The sequence below is a fragment of the Dromiciops gliroides genome, chromosome 4 (genome assembly GCF_019393635.1).
Source record: "Dromiciops gliroides isolate mDroGli1 chromosome 4, mDroGli1.pri, whole genome shotgun sequence".
In the NCBI taxonomy this organism is placed as follows: Eukaryota; Metazoa; Chordata; class Mammalia; order Microbiotheria; family Microbiotheriidae; genus Dromiciops; species Dromiciops gliroides.
The window spans coordinates 23,924,387-23,944,074 of NC_057864.1; the positions used below are offsets into that span (position 1 = coordinate 23,924,387).

The 19,688-nt window shown below is 48.8% G+C and overlaps 1 protein-coding gene across 1 annotated transcript in view; it reads right to left on the reverse strand.

Annotated features, from left to right (window-relative positions):
• Window positions 1-4,109: 4,109 nt before the first annotated feature.
• The window catches only part of PCSK9 (proprotein convertase subtilisin/kexin type 9), a 30,976-nt gene continuing 15,397 nt past the window's right edge, over window positions 4,110-19,688 (reverse strand). The window contains exons 6-12 of the mRNA XM_044002653.1: window positions 18,384-18,580; window positions 17,458-17,641; window positions 16,269-16,439; window positions 15,384-15,532; window positions 13,593-13,770; window positions 11,862-12,049; window positions 4,110-8,067 (exon numbers count right to left, since the gene is read on the reverse strand). Coding sequence (XP_043858588.1) covers window positions 7,864-8,067; window positions 11,862-12,049; window positions 13,593-13,770; window positions 15,384-15,532; window positions 16,269-16,439; window positions 17,458-17,641; window positions 18,384-18,580 — 1,271 coding nt within the window. The 3' untranslated portion in view covers window positions 4,110-7,863. The remainder of the gene's footprint in view (window positions 8,068-11,861; window positions 12,050-13,592; window positions 13,771-15,383; window positions 15,533-16,268; window positions 16,440-17,457; window positions 17,642-18,383; window positions 18,581-19,688) is intronic.

A 19,688-nucleotide genomic window follows, 5' to 3' on the forward strand; every position in this document is an offset into this window, starting at 1 on the left:
GCAGTGTGCTCGCCTGGTCTCTGGGGAAGCCTGCAGCACCCACCCCCTCCTCAGAATCATGCAATGAAGCCCCTTCTATTGAAATGCACTTGGGGGCAGAATGGCCAGGGAAGGTCTGTTTGAGAAGGCCTGAGCTACAGAGACTCTTGGCCCACAGACTCCATCTCAGAGTTGGGAGTCAAATCTGCATCCAACTGCATTTACCCAGGCCAGGCATTCCCTCTGTTCAGCCCTCATCCACAGCAGCCTTACTTTCTATTCCTTTGCCCTCAGTTTTTACCTCTTGTTCACTCTCCCAGGATAGGGAATCCTGCCCTCTCCCGTGTCTCATCAGTCCACGGCAGCACTTGAATGAATTAATCCTTTATTAAGCAACATGCAAAGCCTTGGGAAGACATCTAGGGAAGGGCTTAGCTGCAGGGCAGATGGAAAGGTCCCTTGGACCTCAGGACAGCCACTCGAGCGGATGACCATTCCAGGGCCTTCATCCTACCAGGATGTGATGTGAACGCTGTGAATAGCGTGTGGTCACAGGGACTGGACCTGTGATTAATTCAGGGAACTCTGCGCAGAAACTCCCTCTCCTGGAGCACCAGGACTTGTGGTGATAGTCATTCAGTAAACATTCGTTAAACACCTACTATGTGCTAGGCTCTACTAACAAAGGAAAGGGGAAAAGTAACAATTCCTGCCCTCAAAAAAGCTCACACTCTATTGGGATGAGAAAAGACAACTCTGAACTGGCTTTAAGGGAGTTGGGAGGGTCTACAAAGCAGAAGGGGTGGGTGGCCAGGGTGGGTTACTGAAGGAATTTCCTCATCTGAGATTGAAGAAGTGATATGGGGTGGGGGTGGGGGGAGGGAGCTGGTACATGCATACATAAACACGTCTAATTATCTGGTCAACAGCTTTTTGAATAGTGCGAATGTTATTTTTAGAGGTGAGAAAAATGAGGTCTGCAGAGCAATTTCCTAGACGTCTCTACAGCCATTAAGTGGCAGGGTTTATTCTACATCTGGCAGCATCGTAGATCTGGTCATTCTAATAGCTCACCATCCCTATGATACTTTGCAAACACTTTACACTTAATGACCGCATCCGAGCATCCCTGGGCAGTATTGCAGCTTTGCCATTTCCATTTTACAGATGAGGAAATAGGCAGCAGGCTGTTAAGCAACGGTCACATCGAATCAAGACAGGATTCAAACCCAGCTCTCTCCAGTGCCAGTTCTCTTTCAGCTAGATTACAATGGCTCCCAAGTGGATTGAATCATGTAGACGATCCCCTAGTCTGGATGCCCAGCCCTTGTCTTTCCTGAGCTAGTCTTACATCACCAACTGCCTTAGAGGCGTCTTGAGTTGGCTGTCCCAGTTCCCAGAACAATTCATCTTCCACCCCAACAGAGCCCTCTTCCCAGCATTGCCACTACTGTGTAGGGCACCATCATCTTCCCAGCAAGCTTTCAACTGATCTTGGTTGCCATCCCCAGCTCCTCATCCTATCTAATGTCAAATCATCTCACCCAAGCACTGGCCCTGGATTCAGGAAGACCTGTGTTCAAATCCGACCTCAGACATTTGACACTTATTAGCTGTATGACTCTGGGCAAGTCACTTAGCCCCAAATGCCTTATCTGGGGCCATCTCTAGTCATCCAGATGTCTATCTCACCACTGGACCCAGAGGGCTCTGGAGGAGAGGGTGAGGCTGGTGACCCTGCACAGCCCTCCCTTCAATTCACTGCAAGTCATGTCACCTCCCAATGTCATGGTCCTCTTGGAGAATGAAAGACAAACTCCACCACACATTCCCCTCCACACACACTATGATTCAGCAACTGCCCCCTCCTTTCTCTCTTCAAAAGTCAGCTGACAATCTCCCCTTCAGAAGGCAGCTAATAGCGCCGACTCTTCTTCCATAGATCTCTGTGCCGAGCTATACATTGCCTCCTCTCCTAGAACAGAAGCCCCCTGAGGTCAGGGAATGGTTTCCACCATTTATTGTATCCTCAGCACTTAGCGCAGTACCTGCCACACAGTGTGTTTTGTGTATTGGATAATATAAATGTTCACAAGAAAGTAGCCTTTGAGTTGAATCTTGGATTCCTAAAATGCCAGAGCTGGGAGGTGATGCAAAGGTCCAGTGCTCTGACCACTTCATTTTCCTCATTCAAGGAAGAAACTTAAGCCCATGAAGTAGAAGCAACTCCTCAATGCCACATCACTGGGGGCAGAGCTAGGGCTGTAGCCCAGGTCTCCTGACTTTCAGCCCATTACTCTTTCTACTATCCCATCATGGTGTTCAGGACTGGATGAAAATAGCCAGGGCCAAGACAATTGGCCTGAAACTCGAAGGCATACCCAATGTTTCTTTTTTTTTTCTTTTTTTTTTTTTTTGCAGGGCAATGGGGGTTAAGTGACTTGCCCAGGATCACACAGCTAGTAAGTGTCAAGTGTCTGAGGCTGGATTTGAACTCAGGAACTCCTGAATCCAGGGCTGGTGCTTTATCCACTGCGCCACCTAGCCGCCCTGCCAATGTTTCTTAATCATGGTAATCCCCAGACATCCCTCAGTCCAGTGAAGTCAATGTTTCATTTTTTCCTGTAGTTAGATTTCTAAAACCTACTTCATACTTCCCCAGGACCTTACCTCTTTCAGATGAAATCCAACTAATTCCTAAATATAAAAGCCTGTTCTAGGAATGGGGAGGGGGGGGGGGTCGAGAAAGTAGTAGGATAAGTCATTTAGGCTTTAAGGAGAGAAATAATGCTAGGACAACGGGAAAATCTAAGAAAATAGATGATTGGTGTAAAATCCAACATCTGGATTAAGAAAATCAGGTGATGTAACTAGAAAGCAGTTTCTATGAACACAAACTAGCAGTCCAGTCCAAGTATCTATTAAAAACTGACCACAGGTGTATACAAATACAAGAAGTGTGTTCGATGAGGCCCCAGCATCCATCTAGTCCAACCCAAAACCCAAGCAGCCCATTCCCATTAGCTCAGTCCCTTCCCTCAAGAAGCTAGCATTCTAATGGTGAAATGCGACACAGACAGGCAAATGATACACTTGACCATTCAAGGAGGCATGGTACTGACAACAGATAGGTAAAAATTTCCCACAGACCACGGCATTTGAACTAAGCCTTGAAGACCTATAGAATCCTAAAATGGGGAAATAGATTGCTTTCCATTCATGGGGGACAGGCTGTACAAAGTAAGGAAGGCAGGAGATGGAGCACCAGCAGGGAAGGCAGTGTAGGCTTGTTTACCTCCTTCCTACAAGGAGAGGTGAGGGATTCAACACCTCCAAGCTTCATGTTGTTAGGGAGAATGGAATAGATGCAAGGAAAGATACAAAGAAATAGATGAAAGGAAATAGATACAAGGAAATAGACGCAAGGAAATGGATACAAAGAAATAGATGAAAGGAAATAGATACAAGGAAATAGAGGCAAGGAAATGGATACAAAGAAATAGATGCAAGGAAATGGATACAAGGAAATAGATGCAAGGAAATAGACGAGATCTAAAGCAAGGTCTTCCTAATTCCAAGTTCAGTGCCATATCTACTACGCTGGAAACTCTGGCCCAGAGGGGAGGCACTTTCCAAAGACGACACAGTGAGTAGTAGCATGACAAATGTATCTTTGATCATTCAACCATCCATTCATCACAGCACAGGGGCATGTAGTAAAGAAAATACTTTGTAAACTGCAAAATGTTATGAATAGAATACAAACTCCTTGGTGGCAAAGATTATTTCTTTTCTTTTTCTTCTTTCCTTTCTTTCTTTCTTTCTTTCTTTCTTTCTTTCTTTCTTTCTTTCTTTCTTTCTTTCTTTCTTTCTTTCTTTCTTTCTTTCTTTCTTTCTTTCTTTCTTTCTTTCTTTCTTTCTTTCTTTCCTTTTGTTGTTTTTTGTTTTTGTTCTGGTATCTGTGTGCTAACCACCTAATCCTTAAATGCTTGATGATTAGCTGGTGTGTTGATGGAAATCAGAACTTTGATTAATCTTTGATTGCTACAGCCCTTCTCTCAACCCCACCCCCCTTCCCTTATCAGATGTATGGCCAACATCATCCGCAGACTATTTGTCATATTAAAAGTTTTTATTTTTTTTAAGTGGCTCTATAATAAAACAGACTACAAAATCCAGAATAAATACTTTCAAAGTACAAAAGTCAAATGCTAAGTCTAGAAAAGGTTAGTCTTATGTAAAAAAAAAAACCAACAAACAAACCAAAATACCCCCTTGCAAAGCCCCAGGGAAGGCTGTGTCCAGAAAGATATACCAGAGAGAGGGAGCTGGGGACAAGGGTCACCTTTTGGGGGTCAGTGATGGTAATCTCCTGCATGACTTGCCAGTAGCAAATGGTGATACCCTGATGCTCTGTGGAACAAAGCCAGTCTAGGTGAGGAAGGAATTGGGGTAACTGGGGTTTGAAAACTGTGGCAAGCTTAGGAAGAGCTGTCATTTTTAGATCAAAATGTTATTTTCAAAGAAATCTTTCTGAACCAGCTGTAGTCAAGTGAGGAATCACAAACTTGGTTGCTTTCTGTTGGATTCCGAGGTTCTCCGGGAAGGCAAGATGAGAGGGTGAGTCACTGTCTGTTGGATGCTCAGGCACAAGCCTCTTGTGGATGGGTCAGTTAAGTTAGGGTGGACTGGGTCCACCTTCCTGGGGCTAACACTGCCCAAGAACCAGGAAGCTGTTCTAGGTGGCTCTGGAGGGGCACGAGAAAGAGAAGGGCCAACCAGGCATGTCACTATGGGAATCCATGGCCAGACTCCAGTCCCTGCACCCTCATTATTTCTGCCTTCAAGAGTGATGTTTCAGGGGCGGCTAGGTGGCACAGTGGATAAAGCACCGGCCTTGGATTCAAGAGTACCTGAGTTCAAATCTGGCCTCAGACACTTGACACTTACTAGCTGTGTGACCCTGGGCAAGTCACTTAACCCCCATTGCCCCATCAAAACAAACAAAAAACAAGAGTGATGTTTCAGAAAATTAAGGGAAGCAGTGAAATGCAGCCTCAACTATGGGCAGGGCTATTCTGTCCGGGTTCCATCTTCCTTTTGTTTGTTATTCAGCCATCCTGGTGTCCAACTCTTCTGGAAACCCCCAAGGTGCCCTAGAGAGGAAAGGCTGGTCTCCCACAGCAGAGACCTGGGGGGGGGGGTTCACTCCCTTCCCTGCCCTCAGAGAAAGGCTACTTAGTTTTCTTTATGCCCTGGGCCCTTCCTCCACCCCCTGACACGGATGCTCTTCACCTCCCACTGCTGCTTGGGGGCGCTGCCTGCCTCATGTCTCCCCTCATCCAGTCCACTCAACTGCCCAAGTGATCTGAAGGCTTGGGCCAACTATGTCACCCCCTTTTACATAAACTCCCTCTCACCTCCCGGGTCAGACATAAAGCCCCTCCCTGCCTGTCCTCTACACAATCTGCATCCAGGGAGTATGGCCTGTCTCCTTGTTTCTCCAAAGAGATACTGAACTTTCAGTTCAGCTGTCACTGGCTTTCCCACTGGAGACTGCCTCCTATCCCCATCCTGGCTTCCTTGGCACCTTCAAATCTCACCTGAAGGCTCATTTCTGCAAAAAGCCTCCTCCCCTCTCCCTTAATGCCTTCTCTCTGTGACTATCTCCAGTCTAATCTGTATCTGGTTTGTCTCTCCCCTGGGCTGTGAGCTCCTTGCCTTTGCCTGGCCTATTCTGTGCACAGAGTAGGCACTTAGATGCTTTTTTTTTTTTTTTTGCAGGGCAATGAGGGTTAAGTGACTTGCCCAGGGTCACACAGCTAGTGTCAAGTGTCTGAGGCTGGATTTGAACTCAGGTCCTCCTGAATCCAAGACCAGTGCTTTATCCACTGAGCCATCTAGCTGCCCCCTTAAATACTTTTTGACTGACTTTCCAGAATAATGTTTTTAAATGTATAAAATAAAATATACAAGATCACATTGGAAACCAAATGTTAGTAAAAATAAGATGCGGGGCAGCTAGGTGGCGCAGTGGATAGAGCACCAGCCCTGGATTCAGGAGCACCTGAGTTCAAATCTGGCCTCAAACACTTAACACTTACTAGCTGTGTGACCCTGGGCAAGTCACTTAACCCCAATTGCCTCACTAAAAAACAAAAACAAAAAACAACAATGACAACAAAATAAGATGCAAGTTTTTTCCCCATCCAAGTCCATGGACAACTTGAAATCTATCCGTGTTAAGCCCCACTATTTCAGATCATACATCTAAAGGGGGAGGAGCCTCAGGGGTCAGCTACATCTAGTCCAACATCCTCTTTTTTTTTTCCTTTTTGGTGAGGCAGTTGGGGTTAAGTGACTTGCCCAGGGTCACACAGCTAGTCAGTGTTGTGTTTGAGGCCAGATTTGAACTCAGGTACTCCTGACTCCGGGGCCGGTGCTCTATCCACTGTGCCACCTAGCTGCCCCCCAACATCCTCTTTTAACAGAAGCAGGTGTGCCCCAGGGACAGGAAGAGAATTGCTGAAAGTCCCTGGGGTATCAAAGGGCAAAGGTGAAATTTGAACCCAGTTCCTCAGTTCCCATTGCCTGTGCTCTTTTCACTCTTCACTGCTATCCACAGAGGGAGTGTGGTGGGGAAAAGAGGGAAACCTTTGAAACTGGAGCCCCCTAAGGACCAAAAAAGCATGACGGCCGATGTTAACAACAATAATAATAATAAGTGCTTGGATTCACTTCCATCTCCACAGATGGTTGAGCAGGGCCTGCAAGTCTGATGCCTGGGCATCAGCTGGGAATGAAAAAGCAAGGAAGGGCTCATTTGTTCTGGTGGCTGGCTTGGGGTAAACACAACTTCAGTCAGCTTGAAGCAGGATTCAGAGATGGGGATAGGGTGAGAAGTACCTGCAGATCTCAGAGAAGCAACCTGGTCTGGCTGGTCAAATTGGGGCCCACAGGGCTGGTGCCCAGTCCAAGTTGGGGAGCGAGGTGGCAATCGCTGCTGGGCCATGTTGTTTCCCTCCCACAGTCCCCTGCTCCAGGAACTCTTGCTCCCAATGTCCAAATCATGGAATATCAGGGTTGGAATGGAACTCCTTTGGGTTTACATAGCAAACAAACCCTTTGTTTTACAGGCTAAAAGAGGACACCCACAGGTACATTATGTTCCAACATTCCTCGTTCTAAGCCCCCAACCCAACTCTGACATTCCATGTTCTAAGGTCCCTCCCAGCTCTGACATTTCCTGTTCTAGGTTCCTTCCCAGCTCTGACACTCTCCCAGATCTGACAGTCTCTGATTCCTCAGTGAGGTTTCTATTATCTCCCCTTTGTTTGCCCCCTTGATGGCCTAGCACTTCTCCTTTTGACTTGTGTCCTGGTTCTGGGAGGAAGAGATCTCTAGTCAGTCCATGGAAGCTGCTCCATGTGTGGGTCCATCTGAGAGATTTCCATTCTAGAAGGAGGACAGTATGCAAACGCAGTTTCTTATGTCCAAAGAAACAAGTCCCTAATGAGGGAAAGAGAGGGAGGAGGGAAGACTGGGCAGGCGCCGGGGGCTTCCCCGCTCACCTTGAATCACCAGCACCCAGGGCTTCAGGCAGGACTGCCTGCTCATTCTAGGAGCTCTGGCAGAGCTGGACACCCCTCCTTTGAGGAGGCAAGAGAGTCTTCTCAGAAAGGCGACAGTCACAGGAGGCCCCAGCCCAAGGCCAGCTGGGCTGCTGAGCAGTGGTCAGCACCGAGGCATGGAGAGGAAATCCAGAAGTGGGAAAGGCTGATGCCCCAAGAGTCCCCGTGACACCCTATGGCCAAGGCCCAACACACAGAGCACAAAAGACCCTCCTTCCCTCCCCTCCCTGCCACAAATCCTGCCAGGAAGCTGTCACTGGGAATCCTGCGGGTCCCTCGGCAACCGCCTGTTCTTACAGCAGATGACCATGGCGGCTGCTGGGTGGCCTCCTTGGCCACTGGCCTGGCTCCATACCAAGCAGGTGTTATCCACGGGATAGGCGCCCAGGGTGGTTGGGCCAGGGGAGTAGGCACTGCACCCAGTCAGCGTCCAGCCTTCTTCACAGGCTACAGTCACCTGGAAGGGAGAGCATGAACTGTGGGGAATGCAGGATGGTGTCTGTCCTCCCCATGGCCTGGGGTCATGTTGGACCCAGTGTAGGGTCCCAGAGCCAGGGAGCCATTGAATTATGAGCAATTAACAGAAGACAGCAATAGGATTGGGGGGGGAGGGGAAGAAGAGAGGAGGAAGGAAGGAGAGAGGGGGGAGAGGGAGAAAGGAAAAAAGGGGGAAGGAAAGAGAGAAAAGGAGAGCAAGAGGGAGGGAGGGTAAAAAGGAGAATGAGAGAAAGAGTAAAAGGGAAAGGAAGAGAGACAAGCAGAAGGGGAGGAGGGAGAGGGAGAAGAAAAAAGGGGGAGGAAAGAGAAAAAGAAACAGAGGGAGGGGGTAAAGCAAGACAGAAAAACAGATGAGGGAGATGGCCATTGAAGAAAGAAACAGAGAAAGAGGAAAAAGGAAAGATGGAGAGGGAGGAAAAGTGAGAGTGAGAGGTAGAGAGGAAGGAGGAAAAGAGACAGAGGAAAGGAGATGAGGAAGGGAGGAGAAAGGAAAGGGAAGGTGGGAGGGAGAGAGATACTGAGAAGAAGGGAAAGCAAGAGAATGGGAGAATAAGTGGAACAAAGAAGGAGGAAGTATGACTGAGAAAGAAGGGAGAGAGAAAAAAGGAATAGAAAAGGATGAGGTAAGATGGGAAGAGAGAAGGGAGCAAGAGAATATGAGAAGGGGAAAAGGAGAAAGAGAAAGGAATGAAAGGGAGAAAAAAAAAGAATGAAAGGAAAGATCCAACAGCAAGAGACAAATAAAGAAAATCCATTCAAAATAACTACAAAATGAGTAAAGTATTTGGGAATCTGCTTACCAAGACACATACACAGAAAGTCTATGAATATAACTACAAAACACTCTGTATAGGAATAAAAGAAGATTCAAGAGGGCAGCTAGGTGATGCAGTGGATAAAACACCAGCCCATGATTCAGGAGGACCTGAATTCAAATCCAGCCTCAGACACTTGACACTTACTAGCTGTGTGACCCTGATTACTTAACCCTCATTGCCTCGCACCCCCCCCCCAAAAAAAAGACAATTCAAATAATTGGAGAGACATTAACAGTTTCCAGTTGGGCTGGGACAATACAATAAAAATGACAATACCACCTAAATTAATTTGTGGATTTAGTGCCATATGAAACTACCAAAGAGATATTTTACAGAGCTAGAAAAAACAGCAACAAAAGTCATCTGGAGGAACTTATAAGTTTAAGAATCTCAAGGAACAGAATGAAGAAAAAAAAAAGTTGGAAGGGAAGGGTCCTAGTGGTTCCAGATTTCAAACTCTACTACAAAGTAGTAATCACCAAAACTGTTTCATACTGGTTAGGGAAAAAAAACCATAAAATGTGTTAAATAGAACAGATTAGATAAACAAGACAAAGAAGTAGCTGAATATACTAGTATAGAATCTGGTAAATGCAAAGACACCAACTTCTCTATTTGACAAAAGCTGCAGGGAAAACAATAAAAGTTTGGCAGAAACTAGGTTTAGACTAACATTCACACCATATAGCACAATAAATTCCAATTGTATACAAGACCCAAATGCAAAAGGTCATATCATAAACAAACTATAGGAAAAAGGAAGGATATTTTTCTCACAACTATGAATATGGGGAGAGTTCTTGGAGAAAAAAAATAAAAATGATTACAAAAGATTAAATGGATGCTTTCGATTACATAAAATTGAAAAGCTTTTGAACAAGTCAATTCAAGTTAGAATTAAAAGGGAAATAATTAGGAAAATCTTTGAGCAAATTTTTTGATTAAAGTTCAATATCCAAAATATATAGGAAAGTGATACAAATTTATAAGCATAAAGGTCGGAGGCAACTAGGTGGCACAGTGGATAAAGCACTGGCCCTGGATTCAGGAGAACCTGAGTTCAAATCCGGCCTCAGACCCTTGACACTTACTAGCTGTGTGACCCTGGGCAAGTCACTTAATCCCAACTGCCTCACACACACACACAAAAGATAGTTCTTTTTTGTTGTTGTTGTTGTTTTGTTTTTTTGCTTTTTTGGTGGGGCTGTGGGGGTTAAGTGACTTGCCCAGGGTCACACAACTAGTAAGTGTCAAGTGTCTGAGGCCGGATTTGAACTCAGGTACTCCTGAATCCAGGGCCAGTGCTTTATCCACTGTGCCACCTAGCCACCCCCAAAAGATAGTTCTTAAGAAGAATTGTAAGCTATTGAAAACCATATAAAAATGCTCCAGGTCACGAATAGTAGTATAAATGCTGATTAAAATAATTCTGAGTTTCTACCTCATACCCAGCAGGTTAAAAAAGAGATAACAAGAGAAGAAAATAACTATTGTTGGAAGATCCACAGGAGGACAGGTATACTAAAGTACAGTTGGCAGAGCTGTGGATTGATTCTGGAAAGCAATTTGGAATTTCACCTTGACTTAGCAATACAACTACTAGGCATATATTTCAAAGAATGAACGACACAGGGGAAGGGCCTATGTGTACAAAAATATTTATAGCACCATGTTTTGTAATAGCAAAAAGCAGAAAACAAAATAAATGCCCATCAAATTGGGGAATGGCTGGATAAATTATAGTATATTAATGTAAAAGAATATTATTACTTTGTTTAAAAAAATGAAAGTTTCAGGGAAACTGCAAAGACTTGTATCAACGGATGCAGAGGGAAATGAGCAGAACAATTCATATATTTACTAAAATATTGTAAATGAAAACGATTTTGAAAGACTTAAAAACTCTGATACCAATTATGATTCCAGAGGAGTGTTAATGAAATGCGCCTCTCACCTGTTTGTAGAGAGGCAATGGACCAGAATGAGACCAACATTTTTAGACATGGCCGAGGTATGGATTTATTTTGCTTGAATACTTATGTGTGCGTGAGTGAGTGTATGCACAAATATATATGTACATGGAACAGCTAGGTGGCCCAGTGTTGAGAGCACCAGGCCTGGAGTCAGGAAGACTCATCTTCCTGAGTTCCAATCTGGCCACGACTATATGACCCTGGGCAAGTCACTTATCTCTGCTTCATCTGTCCAATGAGCTCAGAAGGAAATGGCAAACCACTCCAGTATCTTTGCCAAGAAAACCCCAAATGGGGTCATGGAGAATCAGACATGACTGAACAACAAAACAATACATGTACATGCATGGTCATATATATTCACAATATTTTTAGTTATGAAAAAAGAAAGAAAATAAGGAAGATATCATCAATGAAGTCTCAAAAATATAAGGAAGTGATAGAATGACGTTCAGAAGCAGGTATAGACAAGCTGGGGAGTTTTGAACCTGTTGGGTTAAGTTTAATCTGTACTAATTAAGAAGTTTTATATAATAAAAGTTCAGAGTTTCACATCCAATCCCCTTTTCCTGATTTTCTTTATATGTTGAATTGTTCATATTTGTTAAGTTCATAATAAAAGGGGTTTTTTAATGTATAAAGTCAGAAGAGAAAAGAAAGAGGTAGGAAAAGTAAGATTAAGAGAGGGGAAAGGAGGTAGAGAGAGGTGGAGAAAGGGAGCCCCAGGAGGAGAAAGGATGGAGGGAGAGGAGGGAGAGGGAAAAGGAGCAAGGAGGCAGAAAGGAAGAGGAGAGAGAGAGAAAGGGGGAAGGGGAACAAGGGAAGAGAGAATGATGGAGGGAGGGGAGAGAGGCTGAAGTGAGACAATGTGAACAAGGGGAAGGCAGAAAGAAGGGCGGAGAGTAAAAGAAAAGCACAGAAGAAAGGTGGGAAAGAAGAAGAAACAGAGGGCATTTCCACACCTTCTCCACGGGGCCCTCGCCCTCGGGTTCGTGCTCCTTCACCCTGCATTCCAGGTCTGGGGCGTGGCAGCAGGAGGCGTGAAGGCTGGTCTCTCCCCGGCTCACACACTGGCTGTGACCATGCTGGCTTTTCATGATGGGCTTCACCTGGTCCCCGAACTCCTCCCTTTGGGAATGGGAGCTGCAGCCTGCAGGAAGGGGGAACATTGGCTCCAAGCCCAAGGACTGTTTCACCGCCCCTCCCCCCCACACCTGGGGCTTTACTGGGCTCCCGCCCTTCCGGGGGTCACCAACTTGCTCTCTTAGGCTGTGATCATTTTCCTGCTGGCTTCCTTCCCCTCCATTCATTTCTCCATCCATTCAGCCCTGACTGATCCTTATCCTGATGCTATGACTTGGGTGGGAAGTTCTAAGCAGAGGAAGAACGTGAACCTGGCATGACTTAGAGGCTTCCCAGCTCTGGGACTTGGTCTCCTCCTCTGAAAATGAAGGGGTTGGACTAGATCCCTGGTTCTCAAAGTGTGACCCAGGGACTGATGGGGTCCCTAAGACCCCTAAAGATCTGTGAGGTCAAAACTATTTTTACAATAATACTAAGACACTTTCATTTCTAACATGACGAACATTGGTAATGATTAACCCATGAAAACAAAAGCACTTGTGCAAAAGGAGTCCTAAGGCCAAAAAAAAAGTGAGAATTGCTCATTCTCCCGGATCCCTCCCAGCTCTGCCATGCCCTCTTCTAAGACCCCTCCCAGCTCTGCCATCCCTTGTTCTAAGGCCCCTCCCAGCTCTGCCATGCCCTCTTCTAAGACCCCTCCCAGCTCTGCCATCCCCTGTTCTAAGGCCCCTCCCAGCTCTGCCATCCCTTGTTCTAAGGCCCCTCCCAGCTCTGCCATGCCCTCTTCTAAGACCCTTCCCAGCTCTGTCATCCCTTGTTCTAAGGCCCCTCCCAGCTCTGCCATCCCCTGTTCTAAGGCCCCTCCCAGCTCTGCCATGCCCTCTTCTAAGACCCTTCCCAGATCTGCCATCCCTTGTTCTAAGACCCCTCCCAACTCTGCCATGCCCTCTTCTAAGACCCTTCCCAGCTCTGCCATCCCTTGTTCTAAGGCCCCTCCCAGCTCTGCCATCCCCTGTTCTAAGGCCCCTCCCAGCTCTGCCATCCCCTGTTCTAAGGCCCCTCCCAGCTCTGCCATGCCCTCTTCTAAGACCCTTCCCAGCTCTGCCATCCCTTGTTCTAAGGCCCCTCCCAGCTCTGCCATGCCCTCTTCTAAGACCCTTCCCAGCTCTGCCATCCCTTGTTCTAAGGCCCCTCCCAGCTCTGCCATCCCCTGTTCTAAGGCCCCTCCCAGCTCTGCCATGCCCTCTTCTAAGACCCCTCCCAGCTCTGCCATCCCCTGTTCTAAGGCCCCTCCCAGCTCTGCCATGCCCTCTTCTAAGACCCTTCCCAGCTCTGCCATCCCTTGTTCTAAGGCCCCTCCCAGCTCTGCCATCCCCTGTTCTAAGGCCCCTCCCAGCTCTGCCATCCCCTGTTCTAAGACCCCTCCCAGCTCTGCCATCCCTTGTTCTAAGGCCCCTCCCAGCTCTGCCATCCCCTGTTCTAAGGCCCCTCCCAGCTCTGCCATCCCCTGTTCTAAGGCCCCTCCCAGCGCTGATGATCCAAGTTTCCATACAGTCTATTCTGAAGCATCATTTTGTTTCCTCCGTGGCTCATAGCCCCAGCCCTCCTACCTGTGACTACATGACTCTGCTCATCACAGCGGGCACGGACCTCTCCACCGTCCTCCCCATGGTGAGCTGCCTGGATGTGACACTGGGCTCTGGGCAGCACGCAGCACCTGGCGATGGCGTGGACGCCCTGTCCCCCAAATGCATTGTAGGCCAGGCATTCTCTCCTGCCCTCACGGACCTGAGATTTAAAAATAATATTCCCAACAATTTGCCCATCAAATTAAAAACAAACCCAACACAGCTCCTTATTCTAGATGAGCTCAGAGACACTCGCTCGTTCACTGGTGGATCCCACCAGCACTTCTGGGCTCTCCTATGTGGCCTGGGCTCTGGGACACTCTGTGTTCAGTGGTCCCTCCCCCCGCTGACAATCTCCTTCTAATTCTAAAGGGCCTTTGCCTCTGAGGACATCCCGTGGTCTTTCTTCGGAGATGTTCTAGCTATTAACTTCTACTGGGCCAAACTGCTTCCTGCTCGTATTCCATTGTCTTTGCTATGCTTGAAAATGGCAATTAGGTCATTGGAGCCATTAGCATAACGGGACTTTATATTCTGATCCATGGTTTGAAATGTGTGTTTATCCCAAACGTGGCATGAGAGGCACCCAATGTCCACACTTTCATCATTCCCTTCTTCCCCATCTCACTTAGAAAATAGTGGGAGAGGAAGCTGAGGCTCAGGGGAAAAAAGGGCACTGGGGTCATCTTGGGGGGGCTGAGATTAGGGCTCCTGCCTCTGGATTGCACTAAATCGTGGCCGTCAGGGGAAGGACTCCCCAGATGTCAGGGAAACCGCTCCTCCTGCTTCCCCAGCAAAATGATAGATTCCAGGCTTCAGAGGGGAAGAGAGGAGCCGAGTGAGAGAGAGATGCCTCTGGGCTCCCCCTGAAGTGTGGCCTCAAGTACACTTCCCTTGTAGGCAGACATGCTCCCCAAACCAGGTTTTCTGGGGGAGGTGCAAGGGGAATGGAACGGATCAGGATGGCAAAGGTTAGTGGAAGGGTCGCTGGAAGGAGAGTGGGGTAGCCTGGGTTGCGCACTAGCTGTGGGACCCTGGGTAGGTCACCTAATCTCAGTTTCTTTGCCTGTAAAATGGAACTAATGACAATAATCCCATTCATTCCATTCTAGTCCTCTCCAATGAAACCCAACCCACAAGAGCTCTGGCTGCCGGCCGGGAAGCATCTGAGGCATTCGGGTCTCGACAGGTGCAAACGCTGGTGCAAGTGCACACGGCCCCCACGCACACGCTCCGGATGCGCCAACGTCCCAAGCACACACCGTGCACACAGAAGCCCACATAAGGCATAGGGGCCCACACAATCACGCCGGCAGCACACGAAGTGACATGATTGCAGAATCTTAGATTCAGAGACAGAAGGCCATTGGAGCCATTTCCCCTCCCCCCAATCCCCGCCAATTTTGCAAATGGGGAAACTGAGGCACGGAGAGGTTAGTTGGTTTGTCTAGGATGACTCAACTAGTAAATGTCTGAGAAAGGATTTGAACCTAGATCCTCAAGGCCCGTGTGCTATTTATTTCCCCTTATCAATGATGGACAGGCAAGTACACAGCACGTGAACCAATCTGAGCATGTACAAATACAGAGGACGCCTGCATTGAAAGAGTCTCGGCTCCTAAGTCAGAGGACCGGGTTCACACACCACCTCTGAGCCTTACTCACTTCAGCTCCTTGGGCTTCCTCAACCATACAGCGAGGGGGTTGAACTAAAGGGTCTCTAAGGAGCCTCTCGGACCCTCTGATCCCGACACACTCACCCAGAAACCTCACCTCCATCCGCTCGCCTCTCCTCTTCCCACTCTTGGAGAAACTGGAACAACTCAGCATCTCCTCGTTGGCGCCGCAGCGAGCAACAGCGACAGCCGTCCGTGTTGGGCCCGAGTTGGCTGACCACACTGTCCGGCAGTACAACTGTTCCTCTGAAAGAGTCCCAAGGCACAGAGGTAAGTGGAGGAGAGGGGAGGCCCCAGCAAGCAGCCACTTCCACCATCACGGGGGGTGGGGGATCCACCCCAGCTGGGTCCAGGGAAAGAGGCAGAATGATGAGACTGTTTTGTAGGGGGCAGCTGGACCCATTTCCCTGACATCTATCCTCTCACACGTTATTTGAAGGAGGCTGGAGGTAGCTACAACCTTGTGAGTTCAAAGGGCTGGGAGTCTGCACTGCTGGGAGGTCTGGGAGCAGAGGCCACACTGGGCTAGTGCTTAGCTCGCCCAGCGCCGAACCCCAAGCAGTAGCTGAGACAGGGATTCATGCGGTGGTCGTGCCACCCTTGGACAGGAGCTTGGGATCAGTGTTATGTGGAAACCAGTCAGTCTGAGCCTGCTCTCCCTGGGGACCAAGGGGGCAGAGGGGAGGGGACCGCCCCTTGCCAGGTGTTTGCACTTCTGGTCTTGCTATATCTTCAAAGTCAATATCCCTTTATAGGAACTCATCGAAGTTTGTTGGAAGTGGAACCAGGGCCTAAATCACTGGCAGCTAAGAGTGAGGGAACCACCCCAAAAAGGGGACCGCACCCCCAACTACTGGGAGAGATTCCCACCAGGCCTGCTGACTCCAAATCAGGTGTCCTCTCCCCTGAACCGGGGCACAGGTCTAGGGGAAGGAGAATGGGAAGGAGAATGCAGAGCACCCCGGGGAGCCAGCAAGCTCACCTGCTCCGAGGCTGGATGGCAGCCCGGCCACCAAATTGGGGGTCAGCAATCTCTGGTCTTCAGGAAACCAGGCCTCATTCATCACATTCTTAACAGAGAAATGGATCAGCCTCTGCCTCAGTTCTGAGATGGTCAGGCTGGGCTCCGCATTGAGGAGCATGGCAGTGATGCCTAAGAGAAAAACAGCATTAACAACATTGGCCCCAAACCATCCCTTCCCCTCTTCCCCCTCCTCTTCTCCCCCCTCCTCTTCCTTTCCCCTCCTCTTCCTCCCCCACTTCTCTTCCCCCTTCCTCCCCCTTCCTCCTCTTGCACACAAGCACAGGCCTGCCCAGGCACTCTCCACCCGGACTCCAACCCCAGAGCGCTTCAGGGGTTCACCCCTGCCCTAAGGAAGGGTATTCAGAGCCTTCATATTCAGCCCCAGTCTTTCTTTCCAGCCTGTTTGGATATGATTTCCTCTCCCTTACTTGACATTTCAGCCCAACCTCTTTCCTTCCCATCTCCAGCCTCCCTGCCTTTGTCCTGACTGTCCATGTCTAGAATGCTCTCCCTTCCTCACCTCCTCTTCTGGGATCCCTTGCACCCTGATACTTCCCTTGTTATTGTTGTTGTTCAATCCTTTTGTTGTATCTCTCTGACTCTGTGACCCCCAAGGACCAGAGTCCACGGGGTTTTCTTGGCAAAGATACTGGAGGGTTTGCCATTTCCTTCTCCAGTGGATTAAAGCAAACAGAGGTTAAGTGACTCGCCCAGGGTCACACAGCTAAAAAGTGTCTGAGGCCACATTTGAAATCAGGTCTTCCTAGCTCCAGGCCCACTGCTCTATCCACTGAGCTACCTACCTGCCTCCCTACAGATCACAGTGTGCTTATTCATCATTTCCATACATTTCTTTTGCCTAATCTGAAGGAAATGTCCTATCTCCCCATAGGAATGTAAGTCCCTTGAGGGAAGAGATGTGGGGGGTTTGCTTGTTTGTTTGTTTGATCATCGTATCTCTGCACCAAGCAGAGTTCCCAGCCCATTTTAGGCACTTAATCCATGTCTACTGAGTTCCCCCTCTCCTCATCTCTGAGGGCAGTGACTTAGATGTCACCTAGCACAGGGGTGACATACAGTTGGTGCCCAATAAATGTTGCTGGGGTAAAGCTCTGGGGTGTCCCTTGGGAGGGGAGGAGCTACAAACCCGCAACATGGGCAGCGGCCTGAGATGTCCCGCTCTGAGAGGTGAAGCAGGTGCTGCAGTCGCTGGAGGCACCGATGATGTCTTCCCCGGGAGCAAAGAGGTCCACGCAGCGGCCAAAATTGGTCCCCAGGGCTCCCAAGGTGACTGGCTGGTCATGCGAATTTGTGGCGCCCACAGTGATGACCTAGAGGGAAGAGGGTAACAAGGTCCAAGCAGGGAGAACAGGGAAGAGGCCCAGGCCAAGGAGCATCCACTCAACTGTCCTGAATCATGGTTCATTTCAGGGGCTGCTCCCCGGGGGACAAAGGCTCGGGGAATGTGGTGCTTGGTAGGGCAGAGGCTGCATCATCGAAAGGAATCAATGTAGTTTAGGGGCAGCTAGGTGGCGCAGTGGATAGAGCACCAACCCTGGAGTCAGGAGGACCTGAGTTCAAATCCATCCTCAGACACCTAACACTTACTAGCTGTGTGACACTGGGCAAGTCACTTAACCCCAATTGCCTCACACACACAAAAAAAAAAAAAAGAAAAAAAAGAAAAAGAAATCAATGTAGTTTAGAGACGCATCCAGATGTGGCTGGGGCAGGATGAGCCTCTAGGGCGGGTTACAGCTGCACCCATGAGGGAAACAGCCACCTTCACGCATCACAGACTTAGAGCGCAGAGAGACCCTCAAGAGCCTTGTGGTACAAAGGAAGAATCTGAGGCCTGGGAAGTGAAGGGGCTTGCCGAAGTCACCCCAGTCTTCTTCCTGCGAGTCCTGGCCGTGGATGGGCTCACAGATCTACATCTGCCTTTATGGGCATCAGAACTCGAGGGGTGGGGCATGCTCTCCCATTCTCCATCCCTCCCCCCACCCCACCCCCCACCCCGCCCCATCGCCCAGCCCAGCCCAGCCCAGCTCACAAAGCCCGGGCCTGCCTTACCTCAGGTTCAGAAGCCGGCGAGTACAAACAGGCATCCTCCCTGTAGTTGCCGGCGGCTGCGATTATTACTACCCCGGTGCGCACCATGAGCCGACAGGCAGCGTTCAGGGTGTGGCTGTAGCCCCCCACAAAGGGAAGCAGGACAACCAGGGGACTGTAGGGCTGGGCTAGCTGGGTCATGCGGATGAACTCCAGGCCTGTTTACCATGCAGAAAAAGCAAAACCCTCCATGGACTTGTCTGGGGACAGTGAGCCAGCCCAGCCTCGCCGTTACTGAGCAGAGCAGTGTAAGCTCCTGGGACTTAGAGCTGACAGGACCTCAGATGAAGCAGATCATCTGGTCCAGCCTCCATCCTGGCAGATCAGGGAGCTGATGCCCACAGACAGAGGAGGGCTTGCCCAACACCACCGAGGCATCGTAGAATCATCATTTTCAGGGTTGGAAGGGGCCTCAGCAGCCATGTAGTCCAACCCAAAGATGAACGAGGGGGCATCCAGCTTCCTCTTGCAGACACCCAGTGACGGGGAACTCACTACCTCCTAAGATTGCCCATCCCCCTTTGGGACAGGTCTGAGTGTTTGGGAGTTCTTCCGAGCATCAAGCTTAAATTATCCTCTCTGCCCAGCACAGCTCCTGGTTCTTCCCACTAGGGCCAAGCCGAGGCCAAAGCTAATCCTTCTTCCACCTGACAGCCCTCCCTCCAGATGCCCAAAGACAAATAATGAGTCGCAGAGCCCATGATTAGCAGCACCCAGGTACTCCGCCTCCAAATACAGAGGTCTTCCCACTAAGCTTCTACGTGAATAAGACCCCATGCTAGGGCCTGGGAGGAATATGAAGAGGAATAAGAAATGGTCCTTGCCAGGACTGGAGAGGCAGTGGGGCAGAGAGGGTAGAGAGATGGCCTTGAAGCCAAAGAGACCTGGGTTTGAGTTCTGCCTCTGACAAATCCAGACTGTGTAATCCTGGACAGAACTCTTCACCTCTCAATTCCCCAGGCAATCTCTAAGACTCCAAATTGGTGAAGACAAGCCTCCCCACCTGGGAGGTCCCTATACCAATGAAATCATAGTCTGGGTGCTTATCCTTAGCTTCTATCCCTTACTAGGACACCAGAGAACAGAAGATCGACACTCTAGGATCTTTCTAAAGCCCAGCTCTGATTTCACCTCTCCCTTGCTTGAAATCCCCAGCTAGTTCCCTATTGCCCCCATATTAATGTCCTGATTCCTGAGCCTGGCATTCAAGGCTCTCCTCAATATGGCACTGATTCACCTTTCCAGCCTACATTTCTGCTATTTGTT